The sequence below is a fragment of the Melospiza melodia genome, chromosome 2, assembly GCF_035770615.1.
Source record: "Melospiza melodia melodia isolate bMelMel2 chromosome 2, bMelMel2.pri, whole genome shotgun sequence".
Lineage (NCBI taxonomy): Eukaryota > Metazoa > Chordata > Aves > Passeriformes > Passerellidae > Melospiza > Melospiza melodia.
Genome location: NC_086195.1, coordinates 121,471,432 through 121,488,541, shown reverse-complemented (window position 1 = coordinate 121,488,541; position 17,110 = coordinate 121,471,432). Strand labels below are relative to the sequence as shown.

At 44.3% G+C, this 17,110-nt stretch overlaps 1 protein-coding gene across 2 annotated transcripts in view; it reads left to right on the top strand.

Annotated features, from left to right (window-relative positions):
* Positions 1-1,561: 1,561 nt before the first annotated feature.
* Positions 1,562-17,110, top strand: part of AFF3 (ALF transcription elongation factor 3) — a 326,046-nt gene continuing 310,497 nt past the window's right edge. For both annotated transcript variants that reach the window (XM_063149789.1, XM_063149788.1), the window contains exon 1: positions 1,562-1,646. In XM_063149789.1, the coding sequence (XP_063005859.1) occupies positions 1,594-1,646 (53 nt within the window). In that variant the 5' untranslated portion in view covers positions 1,562-1,593. The remainder of the gene's footprint in view (positions 1,647-17,110) is intronic.

Genomic DNA, 17,110 nt, shown 5'->3' with positions numbered 1-17,110 from the left:
AGGGAACAGAAGCAGCTGTGGAGTGGTTTGGGACTTTGACATGACTCGCCGAAACTGGCGTGCGAACTGTTTTCAAAGCCGTGCAAACGGGTTTTCAAACCTTTCCCTTGGAGTGTGCCTACGCCGCAGCCTAAGCTGCGCCACAGCTTGTGCAAGGTTATCAGCCCTAAATTAAATCAAGCTAACTCAGGAACGAATAGCATACAGCCACAAAAGCAGGCGAGAAGCCTGCATCAATACTTGAGCGCTGCTGTGGGCTGCCAGGGTGCCATGCACGTCAGGGTGCCCTAGCCAGCTGCCAGCTGCCTTGGCTCGGTCTCCTAGAGCAGGGATCTCCCAGTGTGGGATCGCTCTGCAGATATCCGCGTTGGTGCTGTTGCATGAATAGCCCCCTCTTTTCGTCACGGATTTTGCACATTTCTTCTCCCTGTCTGCGATGACATGGCACTTCTCTGGCAGCTACTCACAGCTTAGCTGAAAAGCCCAGTATTCTGGAAAGTATTTAATGTGTGTTAACCTCTCTTAATGTGATTCAGCAACTACAAATCAGAAGCGCCTGCCTCCCCTGGCCACGCAGATATCACAGCCGGTGCCTCACACAGGCTGGATGGCAATGCGAGGCATCTTACTCGCTTTGGGTGGCAAATGCTGATGATTGGTACTTTTATTTTTAACCAGAGATCACTCATTTTTAAAGGCGTTGTGCAATCCAGGGACCTTTAATTCCCTGTGCAGGTCTAGGTGGAACTGTGTGGACATGAAGACTTGCACAGGTGCAGTTTATTACACATCTGATGAGGAATTGGCGCAAAAAGGCCTTAACCCAGCCCAACCCCTGAATTGCGGAGAGAGCCCCTGGGAGCATCCCGGGCCGCTGGCTCCAGCGCGGAGAGCCGGGTCCACGGCCCCGGTGCCATCCCACAGTAAATGCCACAATTTCTCCCCAGTGTTTCTCAGCCGAACATCGTGGTGCTTTCCCCGTGTGAGGTGAGGGTGAGCCGGGGCGCTGTGTCCCACCCCGGGGTACCTGGCCAGGAGGAGGAAGAGGAGGAGGAGGAGGAGGAAGAGGGGGAGGGAAAAGCCCACCCCAGACCCGACTTCTGCGGACCAACACCCCTCGGGGGTGCAGGCTGCCCCAGCTCCCGTGCCCGCCGGGCTGTGCCGCCCCCCCGCGCCGAGCGGGCGCTGCGCGGATCCGGGCGCTGCGTGCGCGGGGCGGGCGCCGCCTCGGCCGCGCTCCCGGCGGCGGGAGGGAGAGAGGGAGGGAGAGAGGGAGAGAGGGAGGAGGAGGCGCGGGGGAGCGGGGCGGGAGCGGAGCGCGGCGGCGGCGGCCGAGCCGAGCCCAGCCGAGCCGCGCCGCTCGCACACGAGCGGTGGCACCGTGTGCTTTCTTTTGGGGGCAGGGTGCTCGCTTCTTTCCTAGCGGGAAGCGGGAGGAAGGCGGCCGAGGGGTCCGTCCCCGCCCGCGCGTGTGCGGAGAGCGGCCGGCGGCGGCGCCGGGGGTGCTCCGCGCCCTCGCCCTGCCCGCGGTGCAGTTACGATGCGCCCCGGACGCCGTGCGGCTGCAGCGCGGCGGCGCTGACATCGCTCACCATGGACAGCTTCGACTTAGCTCTCCTTCAGGAGTGGGACCTGGACTCTCTGTGGTGAGTGGTGCCGCTGCTTCACCCCGGCGCGGGGACACGGGGCTGCGGGGGATGTGCGGTAACTGGAGGGGGTGCGATAACTGGGCGATGTGCAGTAATTTGGAGTGGGTGTGCGCTTACCTGGAGAGGTGCAGTAGATTTGGGGTACAGCAATAGTGGGCGTGCAGTAAGGGGGGTGCACTGACCCGAGGGTACAATAACTGGGGCGGCGGGTGCATTGGCAGAGGGTGCAACCAGAGAGGTCTCTCCTCTGCCACTTGCTCTCCCAGCATTGCTGGCTCGGCAGGGACAGAAGGACGGGTGCCCCCCTCCCCTGACTGCCAGGGTGGATCCGGGAGGTGAGTGTGGTGTTTGGCTGGAGGGGTCACCTGCACTCGTCCCTCCGTCACCCCCGCGCTCACCCCCTTCCCCTCTAATAATACCTTGTGCCCACCCACCTCTGGTACCTCGAGTTGGACTCATCCCCCATCCTTCCTGCACGCCTCTTTCACCCCTCCCCCCCCACCTTCGCTCCGAAGTCCCTCCCGGGCCGTCTTTATTGCGCCCCCCCCGCTGCACGCCCTTGACCTCCCCCTGCGCACCCCGTCCCTGCCCGCCCCGGCGGCGGGTGCGGGGCTGCCAGGGAGGAGGGGAAACAATTTCTAGAAATGTCATTAGTGGCTGGAGGTGGGAAGCGCTGCCCTCCCCCCTGCACCACCCTCCCCGAGCTGCTGCCTCTGCCAAGTCCCGGAGTTTGCTGCGGGAGTCACGCTGCCCCCGGGCGGCCGCCGCTCCCCGCCGCCGCTCCCCGCCGCCGGCCCCGGATCCTGCTGGGGTCCGCGGCGTGGGGAGGAAGCGCTGCGCTCCCCTTGGCCCCCCCCGGGGAGGAAGCGCTGCGCTCCCCTTAGACACCCCCGGGATGCGGGGAGGCGCCCCGGGACCTGCGGGGCGATGCCGCGGTGGGAGCCCGCGGTGGGACGCGGGTGCGGAGCCGCGTGTGGCGGGGGCCCCGCTGTTCACAGCCCCGCCGCCCGGAGCCCCGCCGCTCACAGCCCCGGCTCGGCGGGCCGTGCGGGCCGTGCCGCCTTCCCCGGCGGGGCGCGCTCCTGCGCGGGGCGCTCCGCGGAGCAGCGGCGGCACTGCCGGCCCTGGAGCGCGGCGAGCTGAGGTCTCTTTTGCCGGCAGTCAGACACCGGCGCGCGTTTTGTTTTAAGCCGTGTTAGGTGATCTATGGCTTCTGTCAGTAGGGAGCGCGTTCGACAGCGCCGGCGTTTCTGCTCGGTGGCAGGTGTAGCAGAAGGAGCCGGAGCAGCCAGTCCCGTTAGTTGAGCCGCTTCTCACAAAAGACCTCAGGATGATGAGAACAGCTTGCGCTGCATAATGTGGGTGCTTATAAATGCATACATTGATGACACCGAGCCCAATAAAACTTTCACATTGCTGTGGGAACTTTAAAGAGCGCGTATAATACAAAATTAGTTATTACCCCATAAAAGTTTTTAATTATAGTGTTTCTGCCTGTGACACAAGTTAAGGTTATGTCCTCGTTTCAATTATAAATACCAATATTCAGTTTATATCCGAACCATAACATTTATCTCTGGCCTGATTTTAAGTTTACAGTCCGTGTGCATGGTTTTACAATTAAATTACATGTTTTTTGTATTAAACAAGAGTGGGAGAAAGAATACTTTTATACATTTGAATGCTTTTCCCTTTCTCCTTGAATGAAGACAAACTTTGGGCAAATTTCCTTTTTCAGCAAAAGTGTGCTGTCCATTGCTCTGTTCTCTGAGCTGGCCATTTGAGTTAATAATGATTTGAAAGACTAACAAAGTAACTCTGACATTGGGGATCTAGGCTGTGTCTGGCCATTGCTTCTTCTCACAACCTTTTTAGCACGCCTCTTGGCTGTTGTGGAGCCACTTTGAAACGAATGTGGTTGCCATAAGACTCCTGTATGGGTCCAAAAAGGCATCAACTGCTTTCCAGCTAAATTACCTTCTTAAAAATATCTGTATTTGCATTACTTGCAATCTTGTGGTTTCATATCTCTTGTTACTTGTTTTCCTTTATAACTGTTGCAGTTTAGAAGGTGAGTTCATCAGAAGGTCTCCAAAAAGCACATTAAAAGTCGTTGCGTTGTGGCAGGCCTGCATTCACTGCTAAACTTTCACCCCTTTGTAGGGTTGAACCCCACAAATACCCAGAGCAGTGCCTAGAGAGGGGAGCAAGGGGGTTGCTGTTGTGTTTCCGAGTCCTTTTTGGGGCACTGGGTTTTGCCACCAGCTTTAGCTTGGAGTATCAGATCATGGGCCGAAAGTTCATCACGAAGCAGCTGTTTGACAAGTGGTTTGGAATAGTCAGTTTTGAAAACTCATGCAAACAGTAATAAATAAAGCTTACCTTGGCTTAGTGGAAGCTCCCAAAGTCTGTTGTGAAGGTCAGCAGTGCCCTGGGGCCCTGGGTCATTCTCCCATTTGCAGGCAGGGTGGCTGTGGCATGCTGCCCTCCTGCTGCCCTGCCTGCAAACCATGGGGCAAGTCAGGGGCATTCTCAAGAAACTGGTGTGAATTCTGCACTAAACTGCCCAAAACAAAGCTTTTGGACATGGTGTTGTGCAGCTATGAAGACTTATGAGAATGCCTTCAAAGTTGTGCAGTTGTTGCCAAAAAGGGAAATAAAATACACCACACAGATAGGAAGTACTTCATGGCAAAGAGCAACACTTAAAGAGACTTAATTGTCTCTGCAGCAAGAATAAATGTTGTCCTTTATTCTTTTGAATGTGTCTATAATAGCAATTTGTGCACTTAATTTATGACTGAAAATCCACTTTTTGAAGTATTTGGTGAACATTTTGCTTAGAAGTGCAGTAATTAAATATTAATATGCTGTTCTGAAGTGGGTTTTTTTGTTTTGTTTTGTTTTTTTGGGTTTTATTTATTTGAGCTGTTCTTGGAAAATCAGAAAGTGTCTCCAAATGAACAGGGGCATGCTAGTCAATTTTCATTGATTGTAGCTATTATACTATTAGTGAATTTTCTTTCCAATTAATACATGCTATGTCTTTTGGTTTGCTGTAACACAGAAAATGAAATGATATATCAGGTAGTGGCTATGAGACAGTATTTAGCTAGTAAACTGTAATGGTAGAATATTGTAAGCTGTTTTCTACTAAACAGTAGTTTTTCCAGATTGTATGGATGCCAATAACACTTCTGCTTTCCAGAAAAGTACTATAATTCAAATAGTGAAAGCTGAGCACAGACTCAAATAGGAATTTTAAGAAAACATACCAATCTGTGGTGTAAACAAAACTTGTGCCCATTTGGGAAGCTTTTTTTGGAACGTTTTAGGGTGATCAGCCCAACTTAACTCAAGGTGTTGTTACTGCTGACCAACAGAGTTATCCTGAGCAGGGCACTGACGACTTCAAACCACAGCCCTGCCTCCTGTTTTATTTCCTCCATGCATTTATTTGTGGTCTACATGTGTAGTTTTACTTGTCCACACTCGAGGATGTGGATTCTCCGGTGTGTTACAGGTTTGCATTTGTTTACACAGGACAAAAAGAGATGGAAAATCTCACATGGAGGTGTTTTATATGCCTGCTGTACGTCAGTAAACATCCTATACATGATGGAAAGCAGCAAATGAGCAGACTAAAGGACCTAATCACAGTGCCCAGACTAGTTCTGCATTACAGGCATTTGTTGTGTTATTTGCTTTATTTAACAAACCAAGATCAGAATTCAGCCAGGTCTTTAATCCCATGCTTAGGTTTGGGCACAGCAATAGTGAAGAGCAGTCAGTGAAGGCTCTCCTCAAATGCTGATGTCAGATACAGGCGTAGGCAGAGTTGTTCCCCATTCATTAAAAGCAATTAGCAGATCTATTAAAGCACTTACTGTGCTCTACCAAACAAGAAAACAATTTTGAATGTAAGATGTTTGTTAGCCACAAACAAAACAGTGTTTGTTTAGGTAAAAGAAGCCAAGTATGTTTATTTGGTAGTTACCAATTAAAAGTAACCATAAGTTACTTTTGTGCCTTTTGAGTTAACATCAGTTTTGTAGGGGTTGGATTGTCCTGTAAAAAATGTATAGCTGTATAGCTTCCAAGCTAAGATCAATATCAAATGCCACAGTATAAGATGGCCCAGTGTGTTTTACAGACCTTTTACTGAATTATTAGTTCATTTGCTATCTTTGGGTCTGTTCCTGCTCCATTTGAAGTCAATGAGAGTTTTGTTTGGAAGTTGCTATTAAACAAAAAGTGGTCAGACATCCAGCAGTCTTATAAATGAACCTTTTGTGACTTCTTGATTCCAGGTTGCCTGGCTTTTAGGCTCTACATTTTATATTTGTGTAAGGCAAGATTTTTTTCTTATGTTGCATGGTGTTTACTGGAGACAGTTTTAGAAAGCTAATTCTACACATACTTCTTCAGTCAAAGTGGAAGATCACAATGTTTATTTTCAGATAACAGTAAGCAGCTACTTTGGGGTGAGAGGGGTCACTCTCTCAGTATGGTAACAGGCTGGACCAGCTTGACCTTTTCACAGAAAATGCTCAGCAATTTCTCAAAAAAGAAAAAAAAGTTAGTGTCCTTTTTTATCTTCTTTACAACTCTACTCCAGCCTGTGTCTTGGATTTTGGTCCTTATTTTTTTTCTTTTTACCTCTTTCCCCTTTTCAACCAATAATGCTTGAAATAATTTTTGTGTCAGTTTCTCTCTGTGTGGTGTTTCCTGTTCTCCTTTCCTCCCAGTGTCAACTCACAGTTACCACCTGTCCCTCACTGAGATCCCATCTAAAAATTTGCTCTTTCTGTGATGATTATAAGTTGTGAGCAAACAATAGGCAAGTAATAACTATAGATTGTTCCCTTCTCCTGCTTTCACAGCATGTTCTCTCTTCTTGATGCCTGTTTTTTAGGCTGGAAGCCCTTTGGGTCAGGAACTATTTTTATTGTTTGAGCTTTTTTTTCTTACAGCACTGAACAAATTGTATGTACTAAAACATTATAAATAATAAGAAGAGCAAGATTTTCAAAATACTTTATAAACATCAGCTGAATAATAATATTTTAAGAACATGTCTGCTGTGCTCATTTGCTGGATGTAATATACCACATCCTCCTCATTTGAGTCTCCACTGAGTCCAGAGGCTTTGCCAGTTTACATCAGATGAGGATCTGGACTATTATCTCTAATTCACAGTACTTAGTATTTTTTTTTTAGAATAATTAGTTTTTTAAGCTTGTGATTTGTTTTTGTCTAATAAGTAAAATTCTGTTAGACCAGTAGGACAATGGATGTGCTTTCATCTGTCTCCCTGAGGACTGTTTGAGTACCCATGCCCAATTGTGTGATGCAAGAGATGAACAGCCCTTTAGGCTCTCATTCTGACACTCAGACGTGTAGATTTGTCCTCCTCTGGGGATGTATTCATCAGAAGTTGAGGCAAGACCCTTACTCTAGGTTATTGGAGAAGGGTTCAGAAGAGGGCATGAGATGCATGCAGCATTTCCCATTCTTTGTGAATATTTGAATATTTTGAGGAAAATGCCAGATTTCTAAAAAGTAGTGGACAGGAAAAAGGGCCATTAAAAAGCAGCATTCAAAAAAATACTGGCTGTGGGAACATCTTGTCATCCATATATTAACAATAATTTCATACTGAACTCCATGACACTGTCATTAAAGGAAACAACTGTTTAATTGCAGGGGTTTCAAACTTCATAATACAAATTAATCCATTTGCTTTATATTTATGACTAGGAGATGACAAAGCGTGAATAAAAAGAGAGATACGTTATAGTCAGGTTATAACTTTTTAAATAATAGGAGTAATAGAGTAAAAGCTGTAGAAATGAAGAGAAACTGGCATCATATACAGGTAGAAATCAGGGAGGTTAAGTTCTGTGTGACACGTTGTCTCGTCTGACAGACTGATGAGATTGTAACTGTGAAGTGGCCCCATCAAAAAATGAGATTTCAAAAGGATGGCATTTTCTAGGAAACCCATGGAAACTTTCTTTTTGTATGGTTGGTTAGCTGTAAGGCTAATTCCAGGGAAAAACCACAAGTTTTTAGGGAAAAACTGGAAGTAGGAAAAGGGAAAGCTGTAATCAAACATCCTTGGTTTTGAACAGAACTAACTCTTCATAAACCCTGCCTTGCTGGGGAGTGGGAATTTCCATTTTGGTGCTGCTGGGGTCTGGATTCTGACTACTCCCAGGGAGGCCACTGGTCTCTGCTCTGGCCAAATCCATTGGATTCACATAATTACCAGAAGGGCTACTCTTCTGTCTCTTAAAAATCAGTATTAAGACACTTGTTATACTTGCTGGTCGTTGAAATAATGGATGCTTATAGTTGAATATTCAGGTAATACTCTACATTTCTGAATAATTTGTGGGTAACTACAAATTTATACTTAGGAGAAAGAGTGAATGAACTGTAGTGACAGTTAAATGAACATAATGACAATTATTAATATTCTGTGCTAAAAGTTTTCTGTATTTTTTCAAAGGTAAAAATGCATAACTTGTGTTCCTCTCTTACAACTTGAGAGCTCAACTTGCCTCGTACCTTAAGCAAACAAGAAGTGGTGTTAGTGACTTAGGAGGACTGCATTTTATCCTCTTAGGAAGATTTAAACCTGAATGCATGTACCAAGGACCTGGATACAAATGTATCTTGGGAAATATGACAGTAGGAATGCAATTTAAACTTAGCCTCAGAGACCCTTTATGTATTTCTTAAAAAATAAATTAGTTCCAATGCAGCAGTGGTGGTCTCAGCAGGCAGGAAACTCTTAAAATTATGCAGAAGGGACCAGAAATCTTTGCTAAGAAGCTTTTTGTTGCTATGTTTTGTTTCTCAATAAAGATGATCCACAACTGTAAGCACTTAAAACTAAAAACAAGAGGGTTGTATCTGACAAAGCTGCACAACTTCTTAATGTAACCCAGTCTTTCTGTGTGGTTGTTTGCACATGTTTTGGAGCAGAGAAAGAGTCTTTTGTGGCTCAGCCTGGTTTGACTACATGGCAGGAGTGTACAAACAGAGGATGAAGGTGGTGTCTGCTTACACTGAGTATGTTTTGATTGCTTTGAGCTGTGATCACTTCTTTCTGCACAAATCACTTTTGATTTGATGTTAGGGAGAAACTCATGGCTTCCCTGGCTCGTGCATTGCCATGATGGTGCAGTCTGCATGCCAGGTGTTCTGATGACCTGTGGTGGTAAGAAAAATGTAAATATGACAGATGGATCAGAAGGAAAAAGGTTTGGTGAAGTATGCATTTGCAGAGTTCAGATTCAATAGCCATCCCAGCAGTGGTCTCTCCAACCATGCATCTCCCTGTTTCTATCCTTGCCTTCTTTGTTTTGATCACTGTGAAGGTTTTGGGGAGCCTGTTCTCATGCATTGATGTTGGCAGGTGTCCTAAACCTCCTCTGGGGGGGTGTTAGCTTTGTTCTGCTGATGCTAAATAGTGTCTACATCCTAGTGATGCACCAAGAGAAAATTGATTCCTTCTGTCATTGACCACTTGTGATTGACCAGAAAGGTTCATCTCTCAGGTCTGTCAATTTCCAGAGAGAATGATTTGACTTTAATGTTTTTGTGCTCCTTGGCTTTAGAACAGCAAGTAGATGGTTGTACCTAAGCCTAGAAAAAATTAACAGACTGAGTTGACAGAGACTCTGGAGAAGATAATTATATTGATATGCATCCAACAGAAGACACTTTTTTATATTTTTTGTTTCTGACATAGGGAGGGAACTTGTCATGTCATCAACTGTTTTTAAAGGACAAAGTAACAATAAAAGCTAAGCATGCATTTCTTCATTTGTGTTTGGCAGAGAGAGTGTAACATTTCCTCCAGGATGATGACCTTGAATTAACTAAATGTCACCAGTTTAAAGAGTAAATTAATGTCACAATGTGCTTTATTTGTGGTTAGGCCTGAAGACTGTCAGGAATTTCTTAATACAAAAGGTGTTTGTGTGCTGGTCCATTTACTAAGGCTCCCCACAAGAAAACCACCATGATCCTGACTGATCTGAATTTGTGTCACCACATTGCCTTGCATGTTTGTGTACACCAGAGCGTTTGCAGCTTGTGGAGCTCAGCCTTTCAAAGTGTGTCACAGAATCACAGAATGGCTTGTGTTGGGAGGGAACTTAGAGATCACCTAGTGCCAGCCCCCTGCCTTGGACAGGGACACTTTCCACTAGACCAGGTTGTTCAGAGCCCCATCCAACCTGGCCTTGAACATTTCCAGGACAGGGCATCCACAGCTTCTCTGGGTAAAGTGTGTCAGTGTCTCAGCAGTGTCTTTACCTTCACAGTAAAGAATTTCTTCCTAATACCTAATCTAAACCCACCCTCTTTCAGTTTGAAGCTGTTCCTCTTTGTCCTATCACTGGTAATGAGAGTCTCCCCAGCTTTCCTGTCAGCCTGCTTTAGGTCCTGGAAGGTGCTAAAAAGTCTTCTTTTTAGAAGAAGACAGAATTCTCATCTCCTTTTTCTAAGGAGTGAACCCCATTCAGAACACAATCACCCTCTAATGTAAAAGGGGCAAGGGTTATAGTTGGGTTTGAGTCTGGTTTTTGGTATCTGCCACTGTCTATGAAAATCTGTTCCAAACTCACAGCATTGGTATCAGAAATGAATGTAATACCAATATCTGTGGTAATGTGTACCTGTTAATGTATCCCTGGCCATTTAGTACAGATGATTCTGCAACATCTGAGGTGAAATGGTGTTGAGATAACCCCAACAAAGGAAAGCACAGATAAATGCTTTTGCTGCTGGAGCTGAACCAGCTTTTTTAGATCCAAGAAAACCATCTCTTTATGGCAGACTTCAAGGCTTTACACTTCACAAGACCTTGCCAACCTGGGTGCGTGGCTGTGTGAACATGATTACATAGCAAGTGGTATAAATGCAAACCTTTTTTGTTGTTGTTGTTCTTAGAAGTATATAAGTAGCAGTATCTTGAACTAATTACAGCTGATGTAAAGCACATTTAAGGAAACCCATTAGCAAAGAATTAAAACTAGAGCAGATTAGCTATTCTTTAATGGCCTTGACTGTAGATCTTTTGATGCCTTGGTAGCTTTTTTAACACTCATTGCTCATCTGTCTTTATTCAATGACTGAGAAGCTTCTTTCAAGTCACATTGTGGTTTTAATGTTAAAAATTTGCTGATTTCTGCTGAAAAAATTATTACCTGGTAAGGTAAATTTTATGGAGTTCTGTACTGTTTTTGTTGTTGAGATATAAAGCATTTTGCTGCTCAATGTGTCTGTACAGTAGAATGAGCAATCCCTAATATGCTTCCTAGGAGTTATTAATTATTTACTTTCTTGAAATACAGATCATAGACAATTTTACATGACTTCCTTTCATACAGACTTTCTTGACTCTTTTTTTTATTTTTGTATGCTTTGCAAATGCCTATAAATTCATTTTCACTGAAAGGGGAAATAAGTAATTTAGATGATTGCAGCTGTTTCATAATTAATTAATTTCAATTTAAAATAATCAAGAAGTGCCCATCTATTGTTCTGTGTGTTTTTCTGAGGCATTAAGATTCACAATGTCAAAATAAGTTCCAGATGGAAGTGCATACTTTATAATCTGAGAAAAAATATCTGGTTTTGTCAAAAACCTGTCCTGATCTAAACAGAGAGTATTATGCTTAAGCACATTTTCCAGGTTTTGCTTTAGGAATTACTTGAAAGTCCCAATTTGAAAACTTTTATAGGGTAATAACTTACAAACAGAACTATAGAGTAAGAGGAATAGTGATGTATGACTATATATTAATTTGTTTCCTCAAATACTCCTGGCATCTGTTAAAATGTAACAAGTAACAAGGCTTAGCACATTTCCCCCTTTTTTGGCACTCTTCTGTGATAAAGAGAAATATTTGCAATGATTAATCAGCTCTTTGCTAATAATCAATAAATAACACATTCTCCTGATAAAGAATTCATGGTAAAATGAAATTTAAAAAATTGAGCAAAAGGAAAAATAGTTGAAGTGCGCTGAAAAAGTCGGTATGTTTTTATACTTTAATATGTGCTCGGGTTAATGGAAGAACTTTTAATGTGGCAGTTTGCAATTGGAATAAAAAATCTTTTTTGAACATGAAAGACCCTTATGTAAGAGGTTTACATTATGTAAATGTTAGTGTTATTGGCAATAGCCCATTATAAAGCAAAACTTCGTATTCAGAAAAGCATTTGCAAATAATGGGATAGATGCAGCAATCTCTAGTCCTCACTTGGACAACTTTCTCTTTGAAGTCAATGGAAGTTTTGCCTGAATAAGGTGCAAGAAATTAGCCCATTCATTATTATCTGAATTACATCAAGAGCTGACTGCTAAACAATAAAATCATGATTCATATCGTAACGGCTTCACTTAATTCTTTTGTAGTCTTAATATATCTCATTATATGGTACTTCTGTTCTTTCCTCTCTGTGCAGTATTCAAATTAATAACAACCACCTTTACATAACTGATGGTTCGACATGTTTTGCTGCCTTAGCAAGATCAAAGGATTTTATGTACCCTTTTTGGATAGATATCAAGAATAGGGTGATCAATCTCTTCAGTAACCATTAAGCACATTGTAAATATCTCAGGGTACCCAATTAGACACAAGTGGTTTGCCAGATGCTGAGAGCATCACCAGTTGTCAGGTGATCCCCAAATCTGTGGGACAGTCCAGAATTTATTAGGGATTAGTGGTGGTTCGAATTGTCACTCCACTGATTTGTGGTCGTTCAGCTGTGCCCTGCCATAAGCAGCCTGCATGATATGTGGAGATAAGGTTCAGGTGACAGATATTTCGTCTTGCCCCCCAGACACCTTTGGGTGGGACGGGGGCAGGGGTGGATGGACACTGCTGTTTCAGCTCCCCTCTTGTGACCAGGGAGCAATGTGAGTTATAGTAAGTGAAATAGCAAAATTAGAAGGGCATAAGAGAAGCAGACTGAAGAGAACAGCTCGAGAAAAGGGACCCCCAAAAGGCTTTATTATGAAGCTGGAGTTAACCCATTAACCCCTCTCCAGGAAGCCATCTGCAGCCTTCAGGGTTTAAGAATTCTTTTTATCTAGAGATGTAATTGACACAAGATGTGTAACAGCTGCAAGATGTCAGGTTTGTCAAAGTAACTAGAAAAATTAGTTCTATGACACACACAGAGCACAGTAATGTATAGCTAAAAAAAGAAAAGGAATAAATTATCATAAGGGTTAAAAAGAGGAAGAAAAATAATTGAATAATGAAAGTTGCAGTTAAATCTGAAACACTGATGATTTGAAATTAAACTACAATGAAAGTTTCTGAGAAGAGTCAACATCCTAACTTTGTACCCGAACAGAAATAACAGTGAAACTCCTTATGTTCCCATTATAGCCATACTTCACTGAAGGGCTGGAACATTCAGTGCTCTGCACTGGCTCCAGAGTAGGGTGGCTGCTGTGCTATTTTACCCTTCTGCCTGTTGCTGTTGTTGTTCAGCATTACCATTGCACTGGGACAAAAATCCAGTCACAGTGATAAAAACTCTGTAGGCAAAGTGAAAAACACAGGTAAATTGTGGATAAAAGTTAAAACTGGTCAGAAAGAAAAGACTGTAGTATTTTAATAATCTGAATAAACAGCAGTTGTAGCAAACCACCAGCCTGACAGTGCTGCCAAATCCATGAGTGTGAGCATGATGGGAAAACTGAGAACTTTCTTTTTAAGAACCTCAAAAGGAACAATGAAATTATTTTGGCCATGTTTATGAGGACTCCTCCCAAGTATGAGTGACAGCACAGGAATAACCTGAGGGGGATCAGTTGGAAACTTGGAGAGCCTTAATGGGTCAAGAGAAGACTAGAAAGCCTAATTTTAATAACTTCTGGTAATGACTTTTCATAATGGTGGCAACAGGCCACAAAGGGCCTTCATGGTGAGGAAAGTGGGAACCGATGAAGAGCTGTGAAGAAAAGAGGCTCATAGTCAAAGCACCCTGCCTGGGAAATGCTCTTGGCTGTGGCATCTCAGCTGGAGCTGGCTCTCATCTGTGACATCCAGTTGTGCAAACTAATGCAGTTATAGCAGCAGAAAAATGCCCTTGCCCAAAGAATTCAGTAGATGGGTCTCAGTAACACATTATAGTTTAGAGCTCCCATAATCCCAGTGTGTTAAAGTTCTGGTACTGAAATGCTGATAACTATCGGGTGTTCTGTAAGGCACTTCAGCACCTCATCAGACCACGTGTGGCACCAATGGGAAGTAATTAAATATACCTATTATAGTACAACTATGGAGTACTCCTAAGTACTGCTGCTTTGGATCAGACTGAATCTTGGAACATTGACCTGGATGCCAGTCAGATATACCTGATTCCCACTTTCTGGAATTACTTGGAAACGTACCCTTTATTGAAAGCCTTAAAGGAAATGGTACTCTGATTTTTTTAACAAATAAGTAGCTCAAGTGTTTTCCTTTGCTCAACTCACATTCAGGTGCCAAAACAACTAATAAAATTTCAGACTTGCTTATATTGTAGTTTGGTTGGTGGAAGAAAAGTCATCTATTAAAGCTGAAGTCATCACAACTCATTAGGTGCTAATGTATCTGCTGTGTGGTGGAGAGGCAGGCCAGCTCTGTTGAAACGCTGTGAGTTTGCCCTCATCTGCTCACAGTTGTCTCTGGAGGATTGGGAAGTATAAACAAATTTTCTAGCAATGCACACTCAGAGTATGCTGAGGTAGCTGCATTTACTTTGTCCCAGAAGTCTGTCTCTGTCTGCAGACAAGCATGGAACCAAAGGGAATACACAAGTTTGGGAATGGTTCCTGTATTTCCTCCTAGGAAGTCTCAGGGGGATAGGTGATTGTGTGTGCTCACAGATGTCCTGGGTACGTGCAATAAATCCAACATTTTCTGAGCATGCTGCTGGCCTTGCTGCACCTGGTAATAAACGCTGGCAATAAATCAGATGATCTGCACATGCATAATAAATCCGATGCACCTGAATGCCGGCATACAGGATGGACATGCTGTGCACACACTGGCTGTTTTCCAGGTCTTCTGGATGTCATGTTTCCACCGTGACTGGCTTGCCTGGGAGTTCTGGCAAAAACTGCTGACATTCTCTTTTTATTTCAGTGTTTCCAGGGCACGTCCAGGGGGAGGGGGACATATGGGGGTTACTAAAGCTTGAGCGTCATTTTTCAGTGTGCCTGTACTCATTCAAGCCATGATACAAGCCTGAAAATATAAACTACCCCTTACGTGTAAAGGTATTCTTCCTGTCAACTTAGGCATTTTTTGAAAATAATACCCCAATTTCTTACAAGTTCAAATCTGTTCTCCAATTTCTTTACATCAAGATTTTGTGTGTATCAGGTGAATGTTCGTACAGCTTCAAGGCATCAGCATCCTGAGTGCCCTCTCAGTATCCATCAAAATATTTATTTTTGTAGGAGAACTTTAGTTTAAGAGCTGTCAGTGTGTGAGGACCTTCCTGAGGGCCATGGAGGTCAGAGCATCGCAAGCAGGGAGAGGTTGGAGCCTGAGCCATAGTTGCACACTATGATTGTTGTTCTGCCACCTCAGAGGATGTTCAGAAGAGGTCAACTTAAAGTCACTGATGGGTCATGTGTTGCTCCCTGACCTGTAGGCAAACTGACTTGGCACAAAATACTTTCACATGCTGGAAAATCATAGAATTATAGAATCATAGAGTGGTTTGGGTCAGAGTGACTTCAGGGATCATCTAGTTCCAACCTCCCTGCCAGGGCAGGGACGCCATTCACAAGACCAGGTTGCTCAGAAGACCAACCCGGCCTTGAATGCCTACAGGGATGGAGCATCCACAGCTTCTCTGGGCAACCTGTTCCAGTGCTTCACTATCCTCTGGCTAAAGAATTTCGTTCCTAGCATCTAATTCAACCCCATCTTCTTTCAGTTTAAAACCATTGTCCTGTCACTATCTGCCCATTTGAAAAGTCCCTCTCCCTCCTTTTCATGAGCCCCCTTTAGTACTGGAAGGCCTTGGTGAGGTCTCTCTGGAGCCTTCTCTTCTCCATGGTAAACAACCCCAGCTCTCTCAACTTGTCTTCTTAGGAGAAGATTTCTGATCATCTCTGTGTCCCTCCTTCAGGCCTTCTCTAAGAGTCTTGTGTGGAGGACTCCAGGGCTGTATGCAGTATTCTGAGTGGGGTCTCATGACAGCAGATAGAGGTGGAGGATTGCCTCCCCTGACCTGCTGGCCACTCATCTTTTGATGCAGCTGAAGATGCCATTGGCCTTCTGGGCTGTGAGTACACATCCCTGTCTCATGTTCAGCTTTTCATCCCCCATAACCCCCAAATCCTCTGCAGGGCTGCTCTCAATGCCTTCTTTGCCCCATCCACTCATATCTGGGATTGCTGTAACCCAGGTGCAGCACCTTGCTCTTGGATTTGTTGAACATCATGACGTTCTGGCGTGTCCACTTCTCAAGCTTTTCCAGGTCCCTCTGCATGGCTTCCTGTCCTTCTGTTGTGTCACCTGCACTGCTCAGCTTTATTCCACCTGCAAACCTGCTGAAGTGCACTCAATTCCACTGATGGTGTCTTTGATGAAGACACTGAATAGCACAAGTCCCAAAGCAAGGCCCTGGGGGACACCACTCATCACCCACCTCCCCCTGGACACAGAGACATGGACCACAGCTCTCTGTCTGCATCCATCCAGCCAATTCCTTATCCACTGAGCAGTCCAAGCTCTCCAATATGAAGATACGACTGTCATGTGGGACCATATAAAAGATTTTACAGATGGATAGATAAAATCTGTCGTCTTCCCATGTCAACCATTGCCATAACTCCCTCACAGAAGGCCATCGGTCTGGACAGGCATGATGATGACCCTCAGTCATAGGAGCAACTAGGTTTAACGTTAGTAAGGTAAACAAAGGTATCCACATGCAATTTATTTATTGAAAATGCTTCCCTACCACTTAGTTATTAGAAACTCCAAGTATGTACACTAGGGTTTGATTTTATTTCAGTCTGAGTGGTAGAGGTAACGAACCCCATTGAAAAATAGCAGCAGAGAACTGTAACAGTGACCAGATTGGTACTTCCTTCATCCCCACTTCTGCATTCATTTGGGAAATGAGGGAAAGGACCTCAGTGCTATGAGAGTAGGTGACTGATTTTGTAAAAATAAAGGCATCTTCTTCTTTATGTTCTCTAGGAAATGAACCTTCTGTACCATCATGATATGGGCTGCATAGAAATGAAGCAGGGGACTTTACTGGGCTGTAAGTCACTGCACTTGTGTTTAAATAAGGAGTATATTCAGGGAAAAGATGCTGACTTGATTTCAATAAACCAAAAAGCATGTAAAATACTGCTAGACCCTACTGAGTTACCATGTTGTGTCTCCTTTGGACTTTCTCATGGTGGTTTT